This window comes from Hyaena hyaena, unplaced genomic scaffold (genome assembly GCF_003009895.1).
Source record: "Hyaena hyaena isolate Hyena2069 unplaced genomic scaffold, ASM300989v1 scaffold_1462, whole genome shotgun sequence".
Lineage (NCBI taxonomy): Eukaryota > Metazoa > Chordata > Mammalia > Carnivora > Hyaenidae > Hyaena > Hyaena hyaena.
Genome location: NW_024082096.1, coordinates 62535 through 88017, shown reverse-complemented (window position 1 = coordinate 88017; position 25483 = coordinate 62535). Strand labels below are relative to the sequence as shown.

General features: G+C 44.3%; 1 protein-coding gene and 1 pseudogene across 1 annotated transcript in view; both read right to left on the bottom strand.

Moving 5' to 3' along the window:
- Positions 1-25483, bottom strand: part of GGT5 (gamma-glutamyltransferase 5) — a 33842-nt gene that overhangs the window by 5038 nt on the left and 3321 nt on the right. Inside the window, exons 2-6 of the mRNA XM_039223838.1 lie at positions 3540-3670; positions 2584-2679; positions 1863-2058; positions 1083-1240; positions 403-549 (exon numbers count right to left, since the gene is read on the bottom strand). Coding sequence (XP_039079769.1) covers positions 403-549; positions 1083-1240; positions 1863-2058; positions 2584-2679; positions 3540-3670 — 728 coding nt within the window. The remainder of the gene's footprint in view (positions 1-402; positions 550-1082; positions 1241-1862; positions 2059-2583; positions 2680-3539; positions 3671-25483) is intronic.
- On the bottom strand, positions 20736-25175 carry LOC120225658 (annotated as a pseudogene).

Below are 25483 nucleotides of genomic sequence, written 5' to 3'. Positions count from 1 at the left end.
TGTTATGGCAGCCAGGGGAACTGATACAGACAGCCCCGGGCAGCTCCAACCCTGGGCACCGCGAGGAGCCCCGTTCACCATCCCGCAGGCCAGGCTCAGCTCTGGATGTGCACACTGGCGGGACAGCTCACCACCTGCACAGCCCACCTGCTCCTGGGCCCTGGGCCCGGGTCACCTGCAGGGGAGGACTCACTGGATGGCGTCAGACCCTTCGGCAAAGCCCCAAGTGTGGACTGCTCCAGAGGCCAGCTCTAGAACACAAAATCTTGCCCCATTTCCACGGCCCCATCTTTGGTGTCTGAGGAGGGGGGTGAGCTGGAGAAAGAAGGCTGCCCAGAGCTACAGCTGGGCTTGCAGTTCCTGGTGGGACAGGACTCTGGCTGGGAGGGCTGAGAGTCTTACCTTTGAGCACGTTGAGGATGAAGCTGAGGATCGCACCCCCAGCGGGTGGTGGCGGTGAGTACAGGGTATAGTCCCCCAGGGGCACTGCCAAGGCATCTACTATCTCTGCCTGGAATGCTGCCAGGTCCTGCAGGGTCAGCTGGCTGCCTGAGATGAGACAGAAAAGGCTCCATGTACAGATGGGAAAACTGAGGCAGAGAGATAGCCACAGATCCCAGGTTACATGGTGGGGCTCCTCACATCCCCTAGTCTTCTAGAGAATGCCCTAGGAGTGATGGAAGCTCTGTGGGCAGCAGCATCAGGGCTGGGCCCTAAACCAGGCAAGAGATGGGTGGACAGAGGCCGGAGGCAGGCAGGTTGGAGGGGAGAAGAGGGGAAGGTGAAAGAGGCAGGATGGCAGACTGTGAGGGTGGTGGACAGCTCCAGCCCCAGGAGCTCACTGTGGCCACTACTAACTCCCCTCTGTTGGCCCTAATTTATGGGGACTCTGCTTCTCAAGGACTCTGACCACAGGGTCCTTGAGCCCAGCAGTGGGCAGGCATGGATACATGGCCCTTCCAAGTCCTGGGAGCAGTCCGCACTCCAGCAAGGATTAGGGTAGGGCCTGCCCTCACTCCTAGCACCCAAGCCAGCTCTTTCTCAGGCAGAGCTGTGGGTGCTGGAAGCTCAGTGCAGCTGACCTTGATTGGCAATGTCCTCCAGCAGCATCTGGCCCAGCGTCCCTGTGTAGAAGACCTCTGCACCTTCTGTGGCCACGATTTCCAAGGTGGTGGCCATTGCGGGCCATGGGAATGGGTCCTGAGCCTTCAGGGGTTCTGTTCCATTGAAAAAAAGCTGCCTGGGAAATTGGGGGCAACCTCACGGTGGGACCAGGTCCCAGAAGGTAGCCATACTCCTGTGGGGGCTCTTGTGAGTTCCCTGAGGCCCTACAGGGAGGCAGTCTTAGTCTGGGGTCCTGAGGGGCTGGTGTAGACATCAGGGGAGATGGTTTCTCTAAGACTGGGTAGGGCTGGAGCCTCTCACCTCACCCACCACCCTGGCCCAGGGAGTGTATGCCCCCTTAGTCAGGCCTGGGACACCCCTGGGAAGAAATGGTCAGTGGACCGGCAGGGTGGGCAAGGGGGGGATGGTCTAAGCCCTCCTGTCAGCCCAGAGGGAGTGAGAAAGAGGGCAGGGCCAGAGGACAGTGGCAGAGCCCAAATCCACACCCTGGAGTCCCATCACGTGGATATGGCCTGAGCCACTTTCATCAGGTTTTGCCACATGGAGCCTGAAAGTCTGAGACAGCAAAGTACTGGCCTTCCTGGACTTCAGGCCCCCAACACCCCCATAGGGTCAACCCTCCAGTTTGAGGAAGGGCTGAGGTAGAGCTGGGGTAGGAGTCAGGCAAAGACAGGCCAGAGCCTGAAGCCAGGAGTTGAGGAGGAACCCTGGGGCTCCCTGGGGAAGGGAGGGCTCACCTCAGGGACGTCATGTACAGGGAAGGCCGTAGGAAGTCACTCTGCAGGAACTGACTGAGGACGGAGGGCATGCGGTAGTCCCCTCGGAGCAGGGAGATGGTGGGCCAGAACAGCTGTGCCCAGGGCAGGCGGCCATGGCGGCGGTGGGCCTCAGCATAGCCACGGAGCTCCCCGGGCACTCCGATCCACTGGGCCCCTACAAGACAAGAGGCATCATGTCCCTGCTCCCAGGCTGCCCCCACCTTGGCCTCAGCCCCATAGCCTGTCCCAAGGGTTCTCTGCCACCCCCACCCTTGCCCCACCAGCTTGGCCCCCTTGGCGTGGCAGGCAGAATAAGCTTTCTGGAGCCCACACCTGACCATGTCCCTCTCTGCTCAAACCCCCATGGTCCCCACTGCCTTCCCTCAGGGCACAGCACAAACTGGCTCCAGGAGCGCCCACCCTGCCCCCCTACCCCATCTCCACTGAACCCTCCAAGCCTTTGCCAGGCTTGGATCACCTCTGCTTGGATCACCACTCCCTACTCAGAGAACACCTCTCTCAGGAAGATTCCCCCAACTCCAGCAGGTCAGGACCTCCATGAGGGCTCCCCGTTTGCTAGCTGCTATCTCTTGGCACCAGGGTGTCATAGCCCATCCAAGAGGCCCTTTCAGTGGAGTGTTTTAGTCAGCCCCTGTGGCCTGGTGGGGGTGGGAGCCTGTGGCCCCTCCTAGGGCCTCACCTGTGCCCAGTGGCTGGGCCTGCTCACACTGGTCCAGCAGATGGGGGACGTGGTTGGCGGGCACCGTCTCCCTGGCATTGATGACTTCCACCTTACCTGGAGTTGGGGCAGGGCATGTGAGTGCTCAGGGGCACTCCTGTGGCTGCCAGGCCTCATCCCACACCATAGTCCTTCCCTCTTCTCCTGTCGCCCTGGCCCTGCTCTAGCTCTCAGTTTCTCTCTTTATACCATGAACTGGCCTCTGTACTGTAGGGGCCAAGAGTAGGCTTCCCAAAGAAGGGCCACTTTGGCACGAAGACTATTTGTGAGTGAGAAGCAATTAAAATCCAGCAGAATCTGGAAAAGCATTTTACCACCCCCATCCTCTCCACTACTGCCTGAAGGAATTTACACAGAGGACCCGCTCCAGGAAGACAGTTATCCCTACAGACAACTATATTAGGATAGGAACTAGGTAGGGTAGGTGGGGAGGGATCTTGCAAGGCCTAGGTCAAAGTCCTCTGTGTCCCATTGTTTCCCAGGGCCTCCCCCCTCCCCACACACATTTGTTTAGCAAACTCTTCTTTATCTTCCTGTGAATTGCATTCCTTCCCTTTGAAGTCCCAGACCCTTACCCCTCCTCCTCAGCTCTTTTTGCTTGTCTTTGGAATTTCCATGTCTGTGTGGATTCCCCAGAAATAAATTTGATTTTGTCATGTTAATTTCTCTCAGGTCAATTTAAATCTTAATCTAGCTAAAAGGACCTTGAAGGGCAGAGGAAATTCTTCCTCCCTGACAGCGCTAAGATTTGAGATGGGCCGTGAAGGCTTCACAAAGACAAGTTGGGGAGAATGGTGGGGGCACCAAGAGGACCCAAGAAGGGGCATGGGGGGCACAGGACAGGTGTTTATAAGCACCTCACTGTTAGTGCCAGTGGACAAGCCCATCCTCCCCGTGGGTTCCCCATTTGGACTCACCTGTGGTGGCGTTATAGATGGTAAAGATGACCCCTCCGCCCAGACCCATGCTCTGAGGGTTGACGACTCCAGTGCAGACCAGAGCTGCAATGGCGGCATCCACAGGTGAGCCACGCTGCTGCAGGATGGCTCTAGGGGACACAGCATAGAATAAGAGGCCTGGCTCCCCTGCTCCAGCCTCCCAAGATGGGCTTCCTAGATTGGCATTTACTAGGGAATGGTGACAGCTGCCACCAAACCCTGGGTTATGCCAGAAGCCACACTGGGCTGCCTCCTCAAGTCCAGCTCGTCGATCCACAGTCCTCTGCAGACTGTAAATTGTCATACCATTTACACTGCCCCTTGACATATGTAAGGAACTTCTCAGTTTGCAAGGTGCTTTTGCTATCATTATTCCCTAGGCCCTCCCAGCAGCCCTGGTTCATTTGCCTGAGCCAGACCCCCAGTCCCTCCCAACAGACCAGGAGCCCAGCCTGGGCAGCCCCCACTCCCCATCTCACTGGAGGCACATGGGCCCCAGACCCCTTAAGACTGGACTTTTTCAGGTGACCCCAGGATCTTGCCCTGCCACCAGGGGCTTGGGCTAATGGGTTCCCCAGCCTCTCCTGGGGTCCCAGAGTCTGTGGGAATGCTCTCTGGCCTTAGTCTCCCCATATGTCTGTGGGCACCAAGGGGTGGGCCCTTAAGCTCCAAGGTGCTGGTCAGAATGGCCTATGTCAAGGAAATGACCTTGTCCTTAGGGCACAGCTCTGTATAGTTCACTGGGGGCTGCCTCTTCCTGAACACTCAGGAATCCCCCCCAGCACTTCAAGAAAGCAAGCACTTACAGATGGGGAAACCAAGGCCCAAAGAGGGAGTGGACCTGGTTCCCCTCTCCTGCCACATTGGATCTCTGACCCAGCACCCACCTTCAGCTCAGGCCTGACCACTCCACATGGGGCTCACACCCTTCTCTAAGCCACATGTCCTTTCTCTGGGCCCATGTGTAGCCACACATGGCTGTCACGTGAATACATGCAATCTTGGAATGGGAAAAAGGGGCACAGGCCCACAGCATGACACAATATAGACAGTCACATCTGGACACAGAGAAACACAAAGGCTTAATAAGAATAAAGCACCATAAACAAAAACAAAAAACAAACTATAAAACCTTTTTTTTTTTTTTTAATTACCATTACAGAGGCCTCATCTCACCTGACCCATTGTTTCTTGTCTCTGGAAGTGCTTTCTGTACTCAGCTTCCAGAAGACACCTTCCCACCACCACCATCACCACCACCATGCTCTGATTTCCACCCCCACCTCCCTGATCTCATGTCGTTGCAGGTCTTGGGCTCAGTCCTCCATCCTTGTGTACTACATCTCCTCCCAGAAGAGCTGATCTGGGCTCAGAGCTGAAAATACAACCTCCACCCTGATGATCCCTAAATTTATCTGCAGCTCAGACCTCTCCCCTGAACTCCAGGCACATCCCCAGCCATCCACAAGATATCTCCTCTGGGTGTCTAAGAGGCATTTCACCCTTTTTGTTTTGTTTTGTTTGTTTCTTAAGTTTTTATGTGAGGCATTTCACTCTGAACATGACCTAAACTGCATTTCCCTACCACCTCTGCCCCCTCAAATGGCTCCCTTCCTACCCTTCACTATCTTAGAAAGGACACAACCATTCACACCTTTGTGCAGGCCATGAATGCTAGAGTCCTTCGTGATTGTTCACTGTCTTTCATCCCCAGATCCAAGCTACCAGCATCTCTTACCCAAGTTATTGCAACTGTCTCCTGCTTGGTCTCCCTGCATGTGCCTCCCCCGCCCCTTACACTTTTAACAAAATTAGCTGTCAAAATGCAACTCAGACATCCCCATAATAGGAAACTAAATAAATCAGACCAGACTTCCCATAGACCACTAGAAAAACCAGACAAATAGAAAACATCTGCTTAAAAGCATCACAAGCTGGGAAGAAAGACAAGCCTAAAGAAAAGAGGAGCCTAGAGGGAAAAATGCTTGCTGGTCCCGAAAGAAGTGGCCAAGCAGCCACGCAATGCTTTTGACACCCTAGTGCTGCTGTGGTATGCTGGTGAACCACACTGGAGATGGGTCCTTGCTCTAGAAGTAATATGAGAAATAGGGCAGCCTTGATGAACCCAGTGGCCCAAGCTTCAACAGTGATTACTGTTAATCAAATTGGATTAAGGTGATTCCAGAATGTTGGTATCCTAGGCCTCAGATTATTTCTAAAAAATTTTTTTGATGATTTTTAATGCACTCCCCAAACGCTAAATTTAAAATCGCCAAGCCAACAAGGCAGTAAGACAGCATAAACAAAGCCCAAGAGAAAGCACAAACAATGAAGAAAGACCCATAGGATCTCCAGATATGAAACTGTCAGACCACAGACTTCAAATAACTACATTCAAGGATATAAAAAACAAGATTAAGAATTTCACCAGAGAACTAGCAACTGTAGTACATGGAATTAGGAGCTCAATGCTAATCGTAGATTAGCAACGGATTGGATAAAACAACAAAAAACATCATGCAAATGCTAACAGTTATAACTATATTCATTTCAGACAAAGTAGATTTTAAGGAGACATATTATTAGAGATAATAGGGATACGTTATTATTATAAAAGCTCAATTCAACCAGAAGACATAAGAATCTGAATGCGTGTACACTTACCAGCTTAAAAACACAAAGCAAAACTTGCAGAACAAAAAGAAATAGACAAATATACATGGTAGAAACTTTTAGGCTAGAAGGCAGGTCAGAAACTTATAGAATAAGCAGGATAAAAATCTGTAAGGCTGTAGATGATTTGAATGACACCACTATAATAAAATGACTGAACTGACATATACAAAGTGCTGTACTCAAAAATCATGCAGTTCAAGAACACATAGAGTATTTATATAAACAGATCATTTTCTCGACCTTAAAGCAAGTCTCATAAGTTTCAAAGAACTGAAATCATACAAATGACTTAGAAAATCCCCACATATTTGGAAACCAAGAAAAACACTACCAAACAGTTCACAGAACAAAGAAGACATTACAATGGAGATTAGAAAGTGTCTCAGACCAAGTGCAATGAAAATACTATACATCAGAACCTGGGTTATCAGCAAGGGTGTGGGAGGAAGTGGAAGGGAGGCCATGGGTCTGAAGAACTCCCACATCACCCACAGGGTCTCATAGGGAAGAGATCAACCTGTGAACCTTCATTCAGATGAGTGTTACAGATTGTGTTAGGCAGTCTCTTGCTTATGGGTGAGTGAAAGGTAGCCAAGAGAAGACATGGTGCCTAAGAGTTCTGGGTCCTAGAACTCTCAAAATGAATAAACCAACACCCTCCTCCAGAGCAGAGAGCCCCATCCTGAGAGGCTACTGTCATAGAAGCAAATTGAACAGGACAGGAACCACAGAGGCAAAAGAAAGAGAAAACAATTACCAATAAGTAGGAGACCATTTTCCAATCATTTTGTGAAAATAGCAGAAGGAATTCAAGAGCCATGAAATGATAAAAGCTATTTTGACCTGCCTTCCAGCCTAAAAGTACAGGAAAGTTCATCTTGTTTGACCATGAACAATAAAACATGTTGAAGTCACACTTCAGAAAAGATAATAAGGAGCAGAATAATGATCCATGGAGGCATGCTAAAAAGACGAGCCTACAAAGCAGATGTAAATGGCAACTTAACATTTCAAAATGTGCCAAAATAAATTAAAAGAATTATAGAAGCAATGAAGGGACAGCATACATCAGAATTAGAAAAACTGCAAATGAAGAAACTAGAAAAAACGACTTAAAAACAAAATTATAGAACTCAGGAAAGACTAATTACCATAAAAGAAAATACTCCCTGAAATGAAGACTAAACACAAACACAGAGCAAATGCCTACAGAGGTTCCTTAAAAGAGAGAGAAGATGAGGGGCTCCTGGGTGGCTCAGTTGGTTAAAGATCTGACGAGATTTCAGCTCAGGTCATGATCTCACAGTTCGTGGGATTGAGCCCCGTGTTGGGCTCTGTGCTGACAGCATGCTAGCTGCTTGAGATTCTCTCTTATCTCTCTGCCCCTCCCCCTCTCACTCATTTTCTCTCTCTCTCTCTCAAAATAAATAAACATTATTTTTTAATTTTTTTTTTTATTTTAAGATGGGGCACCTGGGTGGTTCAGTTGGTTGAGTGACTCACATTTGATTTCAGCTCAGGTCATGATCTCACAGTTTGTAGGTTCAAGCCCCATGTCAGGCTCTGCCCTGACAGCATGGAGCCTGCTTGAAATTCTTTCTCTCTCCTTCTCTCTCTGCCTTTCCCCTGCTCATGTTCTCTCTCTCTCAAAAATAAATAAACATTTTTAAAAAAGAAAGAGAAGATGAAAAGGGAGGAAATTTTTATTAAAAAAATTTTTTTAATGTTTTATTTATTTCTGAGAGAGAGAGAGAGACAGCATGAGCAGGGGAGGGTCAGAGAGAGAGGGAGGTACAGAATCCGAAACAGGCTCCAGGCTCTGAGCTAGCTGTCAGCACAGAGCCCAATGCAGGGTTCGAGCCCATGAACCTGTAAGATCATGACCTGAGCCGAAGTCAAACGCTTAACCAGACTGAACCACCCAGGCGCCCCGAGGGGGGAAATTTTTAAACCATAAAGAAATGAAAAAGAGATTTTAAAATACAAAAGACAGGCAAAGAAGACCAAACACACACATAATAGGAGTCCCAAAACAGAAAACCAAATCTATGGGACAGAATAAGTAATAAATACTATAATTCAAGATAACTTTCATAATTTAAAAAGAAAAAAATACTCACAAAATTTACTCTGTATTAAAAAGTGCACTCCACTGTGTGAGAAAATCAATTCAGAATACCCAACACTGAGATATATTCTAATAAACCTATTGGTCTTTACTAACAATTAATTATTTGGGCATCTAGATAAAAAAGACTCTTCTATAAGAGAAAGAAAATAAGACTGTCATCAGACTTTTCAACACAAATGCTTTGTTCCAGGGACAGTGAAACATTGTAATCAAACATTCAAGGAAAGAAAATGTGATCCAAAGATTTTATATACAGCTAAACTGACCATCACCTACAAAGGCCACAAACTCTTTGTTATAAACATGCAAGGGGGAGAGAGTTAAGATGGCAGAGTAGTAGGGGGACCTCAGGCTTGCCTCATCCCTCAAACACAGCTAGATTAACACCAAATCATTTTGAAAACCTATGAAATCAATCTGAGGATTAAGAGAACAACCTGCACAATTAGAGGGAGGGAATGTGGCAGGTACGAGGTGCTGAGATGTGAACTGGGGGAGAGAAAAGACATGGTGTTGAGATCAGTAGGGAACCCCTTTTTTGGAGAGGAGAGAAGGGAAGAGAGAACAGCACATTAGGCCTACACAAGAAAAACACTTCCCTGAGACCACTGACTGGGGAATCAAGAGGAACTGACTATTGGAGGTTTTTGCAAACCGTGGAGCTCAAAATCTGAGCATTTAGAAGTCTGTGCCATTCAATGGAATAGATTCGGGAAGGCAGCGGTACTCCTGCGGAGGAGTGGACAGCATGGTAGCGGGATCCTCTGCGTTACACCGGAAGAGAACATTCCCCTTCCTGGAGTGCATTTGGAAGAGTGTACATTGCCTCTCCAAAGACAAAAGAGCTGACTGATGCCTTTGAGAGGCCATTCATCAGCAAGGAACAGAAGGACAGGTAGCAGGGTCTCAGCTTTTCACTATGCTTCACCATAAACTCCGAGCACCTGCACAGCTGTGCAACTGCTTTTCTGGGACAAAATGGCACCAGACACCACATGGTTAGGCTCTCCTCCACAAGAGGGGAGCAGGTCCAAGCCATGCAGAGTCCTTTAAGATTTGGAGTTTTGGTGCCTACCCATGCACCAGAGATAAAACACAGAAGAGCTGTGGCACCAAGTGTGTCGAGGGCCCGGGCACAAAAGGGTCGAGGGCAAGGATCTGACAGAAGCCAGATTGTTCAGGGGAGATTGTTCACTTGTCTGTGAGGGCTACCTGAACAGCGTGGGTGCCAGCTTCTCTACCCGGGAATAAGAGAGTGGAGTGACGCCATCTTCCCTCACCCACCAGCAAGCAACAGAGCACCCCCAGTGGAGGCTGGAGCTGCTTACACCAAACCCCACCCTGATGCGCCCTGCAGGGGTACCTTCACTAGGGCAGGTCTGACTGAGCCAGCGCAGTGGGCCTCTCGCGGAGAGAACCAACACCAGCCCCACACATGCACCAAGTCTACTGATCATAGAGTGCGCAAAGCATCAGCTTCAGTTCTGATGGAAATAGGACAGGCTTTTTCTTTCTTTTTCTTTTATTTTTTTCCTTTGGAATCAGGCATATAGTTTTTTGCTTGTTTGGTTTTTCTTGTTCCTTTTCCTTTCCCTGTTTTGAACAGTCTTTTTCTTTAAGTCAGGCTTATTTTAACAAACAAATCAAAGCACATCTGGGCAAAGATTGAAACACTCCCCACTGCAACCAAGGAGGAACTCTGCAGAGGACTGACCTGGAGAAAAGAGCAGACAAGTTACAGTAGCAGAGTGCACACAGCATATGCCATAAACACTTCCTGACATGGCAGTTCCTGGACAGTGTATGATCTCTTCTTAATAAAGCATTACTCTCAGGAGCAGGAAAAATAACAAGCTTTCATAATACGCAAAAGACAGAAAACTAGACAAAATGACAAGAAGGAAGAATTCTCCCCAAAAGAAAGATCAAAAAGAAACCACAGCCAGGGATGTACTCAAAACAGATATAAGCAATATATCTGAACAAGAATTTAGAACTATAATCATTAGAATACTATCTGGGCTTGAAAGCATAGAAGACACCAAAGAAACCCTTGCTGCAGAGATAAAAGACCTAAAAACTAGTCAGGTCAAAATTAAAAAGTGCTATAACTGAGATGCAAAACTTAGTGGATCCTCACAATGAAGATGGAAGAAGCAGAGGAATGGATATGTGATATAGAAGATTAAATTATGGCAAATAACAAAGCTGAAAAGAAGAGGGAAAGAAAACTATTAGATCACAAATACAGACTTAGGGAATTCAGCGATTCCATAAAGTCCAATAATATCCTTATCACAAAAGTCCCAGAAGAAAAGCAGGAAAAAAACGACAGAAGGTTTATTTGAACAAATTATAGCTGAGAACTTCCCTAATCTGGGGAAGGAAACAGGCATTCAAGTCCATGAGGCACAGAGAACTCCTCTCAAAATCAACAAAACATGCTAACACCAAGACATATCATAGTGAAACTTGACAAAGAAAATTCTGAAAGCAGCTAGAGACAAAAGGCCCTTAACCTAAAAGGGTAGATACATAAGATTTGCAGCAGACCTGTACACAGAAACTTGGCAGGCCAGAAGAGAATGGCATGATATATTAAATGTGCTAAATGGGAGAAATATGTAGCCAAGAATTCTTTATCCAGTAAGGTTGTTATTCAGAATAGAAGGAGAGTAAAGAGTTTCCAAGACAAGCAAAAACTAAAGGAGTTCATGACCACTAAGCTAGCCCTGCAAGAAATACTAAAGGGGACACTTTAAGTAGTAAGAGAGACCAAAATCAGCAAGGACTAGAAGGAAACAGAGACAAACTACAGGAATCATGACTTTATAAGTAATACAATGGCACTAAATTCATATATATCAGCAATTACTCTGAATGTAAATGGACTAAATGTTCCAATCAAGAACATAGGGTATCAGAATGGATTAAAAAAAAAATACACAAGTCCAATTGATATGGTGCTTACAAAAGATTCATTTTAGACCCAAAGACATCTCCAGATTGAAAGTGAGAGGATGGAGAACTATTTATTTGGCTAATGGACATCAAAAGAAAGCTAGAGTCGCCTACTTATATCAAACGAGCTAGATTTTAAAACAAAGACTGTAATAAAAGATGAAATGGGCACTATATCACAATGAAGGGGCCTATCCAACAAAAAGAGCTAACAATCATAAATATTTATGCCCCCAACTTGAGAGAAGCCAAATATATAAATCAATTAATAAGAAACCTAAAGAAACTCACTGGTAATAATACAATAATAGTAGGGAACATTAAAACCCCACTTACAGCAATAGACAGATCATCTAAGCAGTTCAACAAGGAAACAGTGGCTTTGAATGGCTCACGGGACCAGATGGACTTAACAGATATATTTAGAGCATTTCATCCTAAAGCAACAGAATACACATTTTTTTTTAGTGCACATGGAACATTCTCCAAAATAGATCACATCCTGGGTTACAAATCAGGCCTCAACCAATACAAACCATGCATATTTTCAGACCACACAATGCTATGAAACTTGAAGTCAACCACAAGAAAAAATTTGGAAAGACCACAAATACATGGGGGTTAAAGAACATCCTACTAACAAATGAATGGGTTAACCAGGAAATTAAAGAAAACATTTAAAACTACATGGAAGCAAATGAAAATGAAAACATAACATTCCAAAACCTTTGGATGCAGCAAAAATGATCATAAGAGGGAAGTATATAGCAATACAGGTCTTCCTCAAGAAGCAAGAAATGTCTAAAATACACAACCTAGTCTTACATATAAAGGAACTGGAAAAAGAACAGCGAATAAAGCCTAAAGCCTAAAACCAGCAGAAGAAGGGAAATAATAAAGATTAGAGCAGAAATAAATGATATAGAGATAAAAAGAAACAGTAGAGCAGATCAATGAAACTGGGAGTTGATTCTTTGAAAGAATTAACAAAATCCATAAACTCCTAGCCAGACTTAATCAAGATAAAAAGAGAAAGAACCCAAATAAATAAAATCACAGAATTTAAGAGGAGAAATCACCATCAACACCACAGACATACAAACAATTAGAATATTATGAGCAATTATACACCAACAAATTGGGCAATCTGGAAAGAAATGGACAAACTCCTAGAAACATATAAACAACAAAACTGAAACAGGAAGAAATAGAAATTTGAACAGACTCATAACCAGCAAAGAAATTGAATTAGTAATCAAAAATCTCCCAACAAACAAGTGTCCAGGGCCAGATGACTTCCCAGGGGAATTCTATCAGACATTTAAAGAAGAGTTAATACGTATTCTTCTGAAACTATTCTAAAAAATAGAAATGGAAGGAAAACTTTATTACCTTGATTCCAAAACCAGACAAGGACCAATTATAATGACAAGGACCAAAGAGAATTATACACCAGTATCCCTGATGAACATGAATGCAAAAATTCTCAACAAGATACTAGCAAACTGACTCCAACAGTACATTAAAAGAATTATTCACCATGACCAATTCCTGGGCTGCAGAGGTAATTCAATATTCACAGATCAATTGATGTGATACACCACATTAGTAAGAGAAAGGATAAGAACCACATGATCCTCTCAACAGATGAAGAAAAAGCATTTGACAAAATACAGCATCCAATCTAGATAAAAACCCTCAACAAAGTATGAATAGATGGAACATACCTCAACATTGTAAAGGCCATATATGAAAGACTCACAGCTAATATCATCCTCTGGAAAAACTGAAAGCTTTTCCCCTAAGGTCAGGAATACAACAGGGATGTCCACTGTCATCACTGTTCAACATAGTACTGAAATCTAGCCTCAGCCATCAGACAACAAAAAGAAATAAAAGGCATCCAGATCAGCAAAGAAGAAGTCAAACTTTCACTCTTCACAGATGACATGATACTCTATGTAGAAAACTCGAAAAATGCCACCAAAATTTGCTAGAACTAATACATGAATTTAGCAAAGTTGTGGGATATAAAATCAACATACAGAAATCTGTTGCATTTCTATACACCAATAACAAAGCAGCAGAAAAATATATCAAGGAATTGATCCCATTCACAATTGCACCAAAACCCATAACATACTTAGGAATAAACCTAACCAAAGAAGTAAAAGATCTGTACTCTGAAGACTATAGAACACTTGCGAAAGAAACGGAAGGAGACACAAAGAAATGGAAAAACATTCCATGCTCATGAGTTGGAAGAGTAAATATTGTTAAAATGTCTGTACTACCCCAAAGCAATCTATACATTCAATGAAACCTCTATCAAAAGAACACAGCATTTTTCACAGAGCTAGAACAAACAATTCTAAAATTTGTATGAAACAAGAAAAGACCCTGAAAACTAAAGTATGTTGAAAAAGGAAAGCAAAGAGGGAGGCATCACAATTCTGGACTTCAAGCTGTATTACAAAGCTGTAATCATCAAGACAGTATGGCACTGGCACAAACACACACACAGATCCATGGAACAGAATGGAGAGCCCAGAAATGGACCCACAACTACATGGTCAACTCATCTTTGACAAACCAGGAAAGAATATCCAAAGGAAAAAAGATGGTCTCTTCAATAAATGGTGTTGGGAAAACTAGACAGAGACCTGCAGAAGAATGAAACTGGACCACTTTCCTACACCATACACAAAAATCAATTCAAAATGGGGGTGCCTGTTTGGCTTAGTTGGTTAAGTGTCTGACTCTTGGTTTTGGCTCAGGTCATGATTTCATGGCTTGTGAGTTTAAGTCCCACATTGGTCTCTGTGCTGATGGTGCAGAGCTTGCTTGGAATTCTCTCTCCTCTCTTACTCTATCCCTACCCAGCTTGCTCTCTCTCTCTCTCTCTCTCTCTCTCTCAAAATAAATAAACTTAAAAAATTAAAAATTAAAAAATAAATTCAAAATGGATGAAAGACCTAAATCTGAGACAGGAAACCAGCGAAATCCTAGAGGAGAATATAGGCAGCAACCTCTTTGACCTTGGTCATAGCAACTCCTTACTAGACATGTCCCCAGAGGCAAGGGAAACAAAAGCAAAAATGAACTATTGGAACTTCATCAAGAAAAAAGTCTTCTGCACAAAGAAGGAAACAATCAACAAAAATAAAAGGCAACCTAGGGAATGGGAGAAGGTATTTGCAAAAGACATATTGGACAAAGGGCTTAGTATCCAAAATCTATAAAGAAGTTATAAAACTCAACCCCCCAAAAATAAATAGTCCAGTTAAGAAATGAGCATAAGACATGAACAGACACTTTTCTAAAGAAGACACGCAGATGGCCAACAGACATATGAAAAAATGCTTAACATCATTCATCATCAGGGAAATACAAATCAAAACCACAATGAGATACCACCTCACACCTGTCAGAATGGCTAAAATTAACAACTCAGGAAAGAGCAGATGTTGGTTAGGATGTGGAGAAAGGGGATTTTCTTACACTGTTAGTGGGAATGCAAGCAGGTGCAGCCACTCTGGAAAGCAGTATGGAGGTGCCTCAAAAAGTTAAAAATAGAACCACCCTATGATCTGGCAATTGCACTACTAGGTCTTTATTCAAAGGTTACAAAAATACTGATTCAAAGAGGCACATACACCCCAAAGTTTATAGCAGTGCTCTCAACAATAGCCAAATTATAGAAAGAGCCCAAATGTTCATCAACTGATGAATGGATAAAGAAGATGTGGTATATATACACAATGGAATATTACTTGGTGATCAAAAAGAATGAAATCGTGTCATTTGCAACCACATAGGTAGAACTAGAGTGTATTATGCTAAGCGAAATAAGTCAATCAGAAAAAGACAAAAACCGGGTGCCTGGGTGGCTTGTTGGTTAAGCGTTTGACTTTGGCTCAGATCATAATCTCACAGTTCATGAGTTCGAGCCCCACGTCAGGCTCTGTGCTGACAGCTCAGAGCTTAGAACCTGCTTCAGGTTCTGTGTCTCCCTCTTTCTCTGCCCCTCCCCTGTTCATGCTGTCTCTGTCTCTCAAAAATAAACAGATGTTAAAAAAAATTGTTTTTAAAAAGAAAAAGACCAAAACCATGTGGAATTTAAGAAGCAAAACAGATGAACACAGGGGAAGGGAAGGAAAAATAAAATAAGATAAAAACATAGAGGGAGGCAAACCATAAGAGAAACTATACAGAACAAACGGCATTGCTTGGGGACAGGGGCGCTAAATGAGTGATAGACATTAAGGAGGGCACTTGTTGTGAGCACTAGGAGTTATATGTAAGTGATGAATCCCTAAATTCTACTCCTGAGACCAGCATTATATCATATGTTAACTAACTTTAATCTAAATAAAGACTTGGAAGAAAAAAAAAATAAACATGCAAGAACTCAGTGAATATTTTCCCCATGAACCCTTCCTGAAGAATCTAATAAAACACAAAATTCAGAAGCAAAATAACTGGAAAGACTTTGACATGAGTAGGAGTAAGAATTAAATATATATTTAAATGTAGATCTAAAACTAAAAAATGATGGTTATAATGGAAACAGTGTAGCAACATAATAGTTATTGTTCTGAAAATGTAGGTACAGTACAACCATAAAAAATGAATTGGAGATATTGTTTGAGGACATGACTGTTGTCTTTTACTTATGGGCCAAATGACAACTTAAAAAAAAAAAAACTCTTTGGAGGTGTCTGGGTGGCTCAGTCCATTAAGCGTCTGGCTTCAGCTCAGGTCATGATCTCATGGTTGGTGAGTTTGTGCCCCGCATCAGGCTCTCAGCTATCAGCACAGAGCCCACTCGGAATCCTCTGTACCCCCGCCCCCTCCAGCCCCTCTCCTCCTCCCTCTCTCTCTCTCTCTCTCTCTCAAAAATAAATAAACATTAAAAAATATATATTCTTTGGTTTACAGACCCCCAGCATTGATAAAAGTAAATGTGCCTGTGTTATTGCACATGAAATTGGATGTGTAGATGTGTTAAATGAATCATTGAAAAATTTCCTTTTAATGATTCTGTGGACAGAAAACTCATTTGGTGGAAAAAAAGAAAATTAACTGAAAAAATGGTAGAAACTGCTAAAGCTGTTATGGATGGTGAGGCCTGTCTGTGGATACAGAAAGGAAGATGGGAGTGAGAACAAAGAGGCTATATAAGGAATAGAATTAAGTTTGACAGACTGATAGGTATTAACTAAGAGTAAAAAGATATCCCATATCCCTTCAGATCCTATCTTGGGAGAGAAAAAGAACAGGGGGAAGAAGAGGTGTCTAGGTAATTTCAGTATTACCCATGGTAGGGAACTGTATCAGTCCAATAGGAGAAACACAAAGATTTTTATTTTGAGGAGTTGGTGCATGTTATTGCAGAGGCCGGCAAGTTCAAAACCTGTAGGGCAGGTCAGGAGGATGGAAACTCAGACAGGATTTTTATGTTATAGATTCTTCTCCCAGAAACCTGTTTTTGCAGTTCAGGTCTTCAACTGGTTGGCCGTGGCCCACCCATGTTTCGGGATAATGTGTTTTACTTAAAGTCAACTGAATGAAATGTTAATCACATCTATAAAATACCTTGAGAGCAACATCTAGACTAATATCTGACCAAATTACTGGGCACCATAGCCTAGTGTAACCATCAGAAGAGAAAATAGAGAATATCCCAAAAAAGTAGAACTACAAGTATCATATTTACATATCTAATATTATAATTACATATAACACATAACATAATAAAGGTATCAACAGAAATATAATAACTATTAGGGCAAAAACACAAGCCTCTTGATATTAAAAGCTATGCAAAAAGGAGAAAGTAAGTGATTTATGTTTCTGTTTTGCAAAAAGAAATCAGAAATAATAGCAAAAAAAGAAAAAGAAAATGAAAAGGAGAGACATAAATTTTTTGAAAACAGGAAAAATAAATCAGAGACAAATAAAAAAAAGACTCCCTCTAAAAGACTGGATTGGAACAGAATGAAGGTGAGGTGAATGAGATCTTAGAGGAAATCTTTTTACATAGTTTTGACTTATATTCAAAAATAAAATTAAAACAAAAAAGGATGAGAAAGGAAAACCTAACATTGAATATGAACTGAAAAAAAATTAAGCTAACATATAGTGAAATGATAACCACATAGGAAAAATAATTTAATTGTATCATACATCTGTTGTGGGATGTATCCTAAAGAGAAACACAACAACACCACCATGCACAGAGATCTTATTTTACTTAGATTTGTTGTTTGAGTGATACTGTTGAAGTAACTTGGAGACTGTTTTGTGAGTATTTGGGGATAGAGTGAGTAAGTAAATACATTTGATGTGAACTTCTCTTACCATGACAGAGGACACACACAGGATGAGACAGAGGAACATGGGAAGAAGCCTATCATGGTGGATCTGAACTGGAGGTATCAGCACAGACTCATGACATTTATACGTTTCTTCAGATTCTAGGCACTGACACAACATAGGAGCAATGGCTTCCCCATGTCAGTGAACACTCCTAGCACTCAGATCTTGGTTTCTGAATTACCACACTCTACTAATTCCTGATTTCAGATCTGGCTGAGGGAATATACAAGTAGATCCTGGAACATTTTAGGCTAGAAGTCAAGAAAATTTTCTAAGACTAATGGATTTGTGTAAAGAATATAGTTGCTGGCTTAGAGGGGCTCCCATTGGTCAAATCTGTAACAGTTTGGGCATCAAGAAGAATAACAATGATGGATTATAACATATTGAATTAAGACAATCCTTGAGGGGCAGCTGGATGGCTCAGTCAGTTAAGTGTCCGACTTCGGCTCAGGTCATGATCTCACTGCTCGTGATTCAAGCCTCATGTTGGGCTCTGTGCTGACAGCTCAGAGCCATGAGCCTGCTTTGAATTCTGTGTCTCCCTCTCTCTGACCCTCCCCCACATGCGTGTGTGTGCACACGTGTGCTCTCTCTCTCAAAAATAAACATTGAAATTTCTTTAAAAAATTTAAAATAAATAAAAAAGACCATCCTTGAATCAATAGTGATACTCAAGAACACCTAAGTTGGGGAAGAGGGGATCCCCTTTACAGAAGAATGCCAGCTTATGAATGTTGAAGAAATGACAGGCTTAGAAATCACCTTTTTGCAAACACAAATTTATTATTCAGATAAGGACCAAAATAGATAATAACACTTTATCAGTGTTGTTTGATAAAAGGATGTTCATCTGGCCTCAAAGTATCAAACTATATGTTACTTATTTAATAGGGAAAAGGCTACCCCTTACAACGGAGAGATCTAGAAGATACCACCTTTATGATGTGACCCAACTTAGCATCACCAATGAGAGGAGATCCTTTGTGTTAACCTGGATCTGATCATGAAGAAATAATCAGAGGGGCGCCTCGGTGGCCCAGTTGGTTAAGCATCTGACTTCAGCTCGGGTCATGATCTCATGATTCACGAGCTAGAGGCCTACATCGGGGGTCTCTGCTGTCAGCACAGAACCCACTTTGGATCCTCTGTATCTGCCCCCCTCTCTCTGCCTCTGCCCCCCCTCAATAATAAATTTTTTAAAAATTAAAAAAAATTTTTAAAAGAAATAATCAGACAAACCAAGATTGTGAAATAAAGCTGTGATATAACTGGACTGGCTTCTTTAAAAATGTTAATGTCATAAAAGATCAATTGTTCCTTTCTTTTAAAGAGGCAGAGGAGGGGCACCTGGGTGACTCATTTGGTTGAATGACCAATTCTTGATTTTGGCTCAGGTCATGATCCCAGGGTTGTGGGACTGAGCCCCGCATCGGGCTCCATGCTGAGTGTGGAACCTGTTTAAGACTCTCTCTGTCTCTCTCTCTGGCCCTCTCCCCCATTCATATACTCTCTTTCCCTCTAAATTAATTAATTAATTAATTAATTAAAATAAAATAAAGAAGCAGGGGAAAGTTCTAGATTAAAGAAGACTAAAAAACATGATAATTACTGATTGGATACTGAATCTAAGGAGATAAATAAATAGAAGATAGATAGATAGATAGATAGATAGATGATAGATAGATAGAAAGGAGGGAAGGAAGAAAAGAAATGATAGAATTATTGGATCAATTGGGAAAATTTAAATTGGATGAGGTATCAACTACTTTTATCAAGGTCAAATTTTCTTGAGCGTGATAATGGTATTAGTGTTATATAGGAGAATGACCTTATTCTTAGTAGATATATACTTAAGTAGTTAGGGATAAAGTACCATGGTTAATGCAACTTACTTTAAAAAATATATAGATAGATTGGGCTGCCTGGGTGGTTCAGTCGGTTGAGCATCCCACTTGGGCTCAGGTCACAATCTTACAGTTCGTGAGTCCAAGCCCTACATCGGGCTCTGTGCTGACACATCAGAGCCTGAAGCCTGCTTTGATTCTGTGTTTCTTTCTCTCTCTCCCCCTCCCACACTCGCACTCTGTCTCTCTCTCTCAAAAATAAGTAAAGATTTAAAAAATTAATAAAAAATATATAGATAGATAATATTTGGAGAGAGAGAAAGAAAACAAGAGTGAAATATCAACAATCGGTGAACCTAAGTGAAGGGTAAATGGGCATTCTTTCCAGTTTTCTGTGGATTTAAACTTTTTTCAAAATAAAAGTAAAAACAGTTGGGGGAAAATAGCCACAATAACAGCAAAAAACTTGTGAAATGCAGCTAAGCCAAACTCTGAGAGAAAATGATAGCTTTAAATGCATGTATCAGAAAAGAATTTAAAAATCAATAACCTATGTACCCATCTTATAATTTGTGTATCTCAAGATGAGTTTTTTTGAAAAGCAACTCAAACTCAACAGAAATAGAAGAATCAAGATAAAAATGGAAACAAGTGAAAAACGTTATAAATGTACAATAAAGAAAATCCACGACACTAAGGTTGATTCTTCAAAAAGACACTAAAATTGATAAAACCCCTATAAAGATCGATCAAAAACAAAGAGAGAAAACACTAATCACCAATACCAGGAATGAAAGAGAACTCACTACAGATCCAACAAACATTTAAAAGGTAAAAAGAAAATGGTATCAACCAACCATCTGCCAATAAAGATGACATTTGCATAAACTGGACAAATCTCTTGGAAAGAATTAACTAAAATGGATACAAGAAGAAATAAAAAATTAATAGTCTTATATTTATTAAAGAGATAGTATCCATTATTGGGGTGCCTGACTAGCTCAGTCCACAGAGCATGGAACTCTTGATCTCAGGGTCATGAGTTTGAGCCCCATGTTGGGTGTAGAGATTACTTAAAAATAAAATCTCTAAAAGAAAGACATAGAATCATTTATTTATTTGTTTATTTATTTTTAATTTGTAAAGATTTAAAAATATATAAAGAGAATATAAGTCCTCTTTGAAAGTAGTTAATTTTATTGATTATGTTGACTTTGTCTCTCCCAATGAAAGTTAGGTGAGGTGCATGACATCTCCCTGCACCCTCAAGTTGCCCAGTGTAGAAGTCTCATTGTTTATGATCCCAGACACATTCACAGAGGATGGAACCACATGGGCAGGTGCTGTTCAGAATGGGAACTAGAAATATGCCAGCTCGTCATGCCTGGCTTTCTGGGTCTGATAGTTGGACAAGGCCAAGGGCTGTTTTCCTGTGGGAGACTTTCAAATACTCAAATGTGCACAAACTCATCATCATCAACTTGAACCTTGATGAAGTATTTCCTCCCCATGACCACCTGGCTCCTGAACTCCACAGCCTTAAAAGTAGCAAACGTGTTCTTTTCTCGCTCTTCCAGCGGTGGCTTCACATGGTTGGCAATGGCCTGGGTCTCAGCTGTGGAGAGCTACGTGGCTGAAGGTGCCCCTGCACATCTTGCTGGCAGCTGTCAGAAGAGAGACAGACCGAGCGGAACCCAGAGCAGAAACTGCTCTGCTTAAACCAGATGACCTTAGAATCCATTGTTTAAAACCTTTACACACATACACAGATAACTCCAGCTCAAAAACCTTAACCAGTACATTTTCCCAAGCATTTAAAGAGAAAATAACTTGGGTGCCTGGGTGACTCAGCTGAGCGTCCGACTTTGGCTCAGGTCATGATCTTAGGTTTTGTGAGTTCTAGCCCCATATTGGGTTCTCTCCTGTCAGCACAGAGCCCACTTCAGATCCTCTGTTTCCCTCTCTCTGGCCCCGCTCCTGTTAGTTCCCTCTCTCTCTCTCTCTCAAAATAAAGAAACTTGAAAACGGAGAGAGAGAGAGAGAAAATAACATCAATCTTAAAAACAAAAAACAACAGGGGCCTGGGTGGCTCAGTCGGTTAAGCGTCTGACCTCAGCTCATGTCATGATCTCTCAGTCTTTGAGTTGGAGAGCCCCATGTCTCCATGGATCCTGCTTCAGACTCTGTGTCTCCCTTTCTCTCTGTCCCTCCCCTGCTCATGCTCTGTCTCTCTATCTCTCTCTCTCAAAAATAAACAAACATTTAAAAAATTAACAAAACAAGCAAAAAACAACAAAACCTTGTCCCTCAGAGTGTGGAAAAAGAGAACACTTCCCAGTTCTTTTTATAAGGCCACTATAACTTTGATACCAAAACCTGACAAGGACATTATCAGAAAAGTACAGACCAGCATCTCTCATGAACATAAAGACAAAAATCCAAACAAAATGTTAGCAAACCAGGGGTGCCTGGCTGGCTCAGTTGGTAGAGTATGCCACTCCTAATCTCTGTCTGGGTCATAAGTTCAAGCCCCAGGTTGGGTGGGGCATTTAACTTAAAAAAAAAAAAAAAGTTAGCAAATCAAATAAAAATGATATTAAAATCATGAACAAATGGAGTTCTTCCAGAGATGCAAGGGTGGTTTAACGTTCATTGCATATCTTGAAATACAGAAAAATTAACTTGATTGTCTTGATAACACAGAAAATGCATTTGAAAAGCAACCTGATAGGAAAATGGGCAAAAGATTTTAACAGAAACTTCATAAAAGAGGATGTTCAGATGACCAATAATCACTTCCAACCCTTAGCATTAGGCATGGATTTGCTGGTTGTCTGCCTCACCTACCACAAAGGCAAGGACTTTGGACATCTGGGTTACCGTTGTGACCCCAGCACAATGGCTGAAAGATCACAGGCGCTGCATTCCTATTTGATGAAGGACCTTTTGGGAAGAGAAAGCACTCTTGCACCCACAAGGCCCACTGACTTGTCCTCTGTACACAACCATGTTCACAGGCATAACAGCCAGGGCTCAGGCCCCCCGGGTCGGAGTTCCCACTCACCAGCTGCATGATACTGGACACTCAACCTCCCTGAGCCTGGCTCTTTTTTATTTTATTTTTTTAAGTATATTCCATACCCAATGTGGGGCTCTAATTCATGGCTCTGAGATCAGGATTCCCATGCTCTACCAATTGAGCCAGCCAGGTTCCAGAGCCTGTGAGTGGGAGTTCTCGCCAGGAGAGAGCCAGAGGGCAGAACAATCACTGCTATCACATCCCCCCAGATGTGCACATTCACACATGCAAGTGCACACTGCCCAGGCATACAGGTTCTTTCCATAGCCACAGCTCTGAGGGAAGGATATGCAGTTAATTTCCTGGTGAGCTGGCCAGGAGTCCAGAGAGCCATTAGGGGCACGGGGGCTGGGAGGGGAAGGAGCTATGAGCCTACTCCACAATAGGGTCACCTGCTTGGACCCTGGGCTCTACCCCTAACCCTGAGATGCCAACCCACATCCAGTCCAAGCCACCGTAACAGTTAGTGATCAGACTGCTGCCATTGAGGGAGCATCTCCTTATGGGCTGGGCCAGGCGAGCTTCATGTCCCCCCGTGAGGGAGAAGTGCCAGCATGAGTCCCATTTCACAGATGGGGAAACTGAGGCTCAAAGGCTACAACAGCTGGCCGGAGTCCTTGCTCTCCCTTGTGCTGAGAGTGCAACCCACAGATCCCTGGATGGGTCAGAGCAGCTGATAAGACCCAGCTCTCAGGGACCCATCCCTGTCCCTACCCCCGCAGCCCAGTGCTAGCCCAGACTCCAGTGTCCTAAAAGGTGAGTGCTCTGGACCCCACTGCTCTCTTCTACAACTACTTCCTTTATCAGTAAAGCTCTGGTCTTTACAGGCTGGCTAGGAGCTAGGCAAACATTGGGATCCAGGGTAGGGGACGGAGGACCGTGAGAAGACCCCACCCCTCCAGCAGCCCAGGACAGTGTCCACCCCTGCAGAGGCCTGCTCACTCTGTGACACCAGGCAGCTCCCTTCTGTGCAGGCCTAGTTTCTTCATAAATCAAGTGCAGCAATGAATCCCACTGGATTCTGGGAGAAGCAATGAATCTTCCCACCGAGGATCCTGTGGGAGGGCAGGTATTTCTGAGTGGCAGATACATGTCACAAGGCCAAAAAGCCAACACTACCCCGAAGCTCATGCAGCCTCCCTAAGAGACAAGACTTACTCAGAGCCTCAGAACACCCAGTTTGCATACAAGCCTAACACACTGGGGCACAAGGCTGGAAGATGACAGACTAGAGGGAAAGGAACCTCACTGTCACCATGTGTCTATTAATCCATTACTCATGGTGCTGGCCCTTACTCATGCCAACCTTAAGAATCCTCCCCCAGGGGCTCTGGCTGCAGAAGTCAGAAGGAACAGCTCCAAAGGAACAAACCTGGTGCGGTAGGCTAGGAGGAGATCGGGTCTGGGAGGCCTGCAGCTGAGAGGAGATGACAGTGGGGAAGCTGGGGACAGCAGCGGGGAAGGAGAGTGGGCTTCAGGCAGGCAGCTCCCTTTAAAGCCTGCAGCAGCATGGCCAGGAGCCCTCAAAGGGGCATCTTGGCCAGGAGGGCCCCAGCCCTGCCAGGGTCTCTTGACCCCTGTTCCACAGCATCTGGGGCCAGCTCCAAGCTCCCTCCCAGTCGGGGCTTCTTCAAACAAGAACAGGAAGTTGAGAGTGCTGTTTGACAAGTACAGAAAACACCGGGGAGAAACCACATCCGCCCTCCCCACCAAGGACGCTTGCAGGGAACATCTTGGGCTCAAGAGCAAGACCCTAGCCATGACCCTCACACACGCACAGCAGGACATGCCACAGAGAACCTCCAGATAAAGCCAAGGGGAGACACAGTGGGCCCAAACCACCTCAAAGAAAAGTGGCAGCAGCCCCCACTCCTGGGGGCCATGTCCCCAGCAGTGGTCTCTGGGGCCTGAAGCCCTTGCCCGTCAGCATCTACAGCTATGGTTCAGGTGGGCACGACACCTCTGCATGTTCACCAGAGCATGGGGGAGGGGAGGCTCACTCCCCTCCCATCACCTGGAAGGTCCCTGGGGAGACCAAACAGCCTGTCCCCCACTTGTCACTGAGCCGCCACCCTCATCAAGAAGGAGCCCTGAGGGAGGAGACAGAAAGCTCTGAGAAGAGCCCAGAGGACCAGAGACAGATGAACAGATGCACAGACAGACAGACAAAAGGAGGAAGGCAGGAAAGGTGAAGCCAGAACAAAGAGAGCCCAGAATACCACCTGCCCGGCAATGGCCTGGGCCAGGACACGGCCGTGCTCCCCCTTGTGCTGGGACTGTCCCCGAGGTTTACAAAGCATTTCTGATCCTGACAGTGATCCATGAGGCGGGTGTTCCGGGAAGCAGACCCAGCCAGCAGGGAGGGGATGATTGCTCAGGGTTCTTGCAGGCCCGGGCTGGGGGCCAAGGGCCAGGAGGGGAGTCCTGCTATGTTCCACCCCAGTGGGCAGCAGAAGCCTCCCGTGGGCTAGGCTTCCTGGAAGAGAATTGGAAAATGCCGGCTCCCTCTCCACCACTCACCTTGCCCCAGCCCCAAACATCAAACAGTCACTGGCCGGACTTAGGCCCTGACACCAGGAGGGGAGGCTGTAGGGCACATGGTGCTGGCCAGGACAGGTTTCCCAGGTCCTGGGCCAGGGTGAGAGACTGGCCCTGGGAAGCACTGAGGGCACCCTGGAAAGCCAGGACTCACATATACTTCTGGAAGAAAACCCCAGCCTTAGACAACTATTGTGGCTTCTCTGAAGGGCCAGCACCAGTTTTCAGGGTCAGCCTGGGCCAGACCAGTGACACTGTGGCAGTGCCCTCTCAGGGCTTCCTGAGCCCTGGAGCTAGAATAGACTCACAC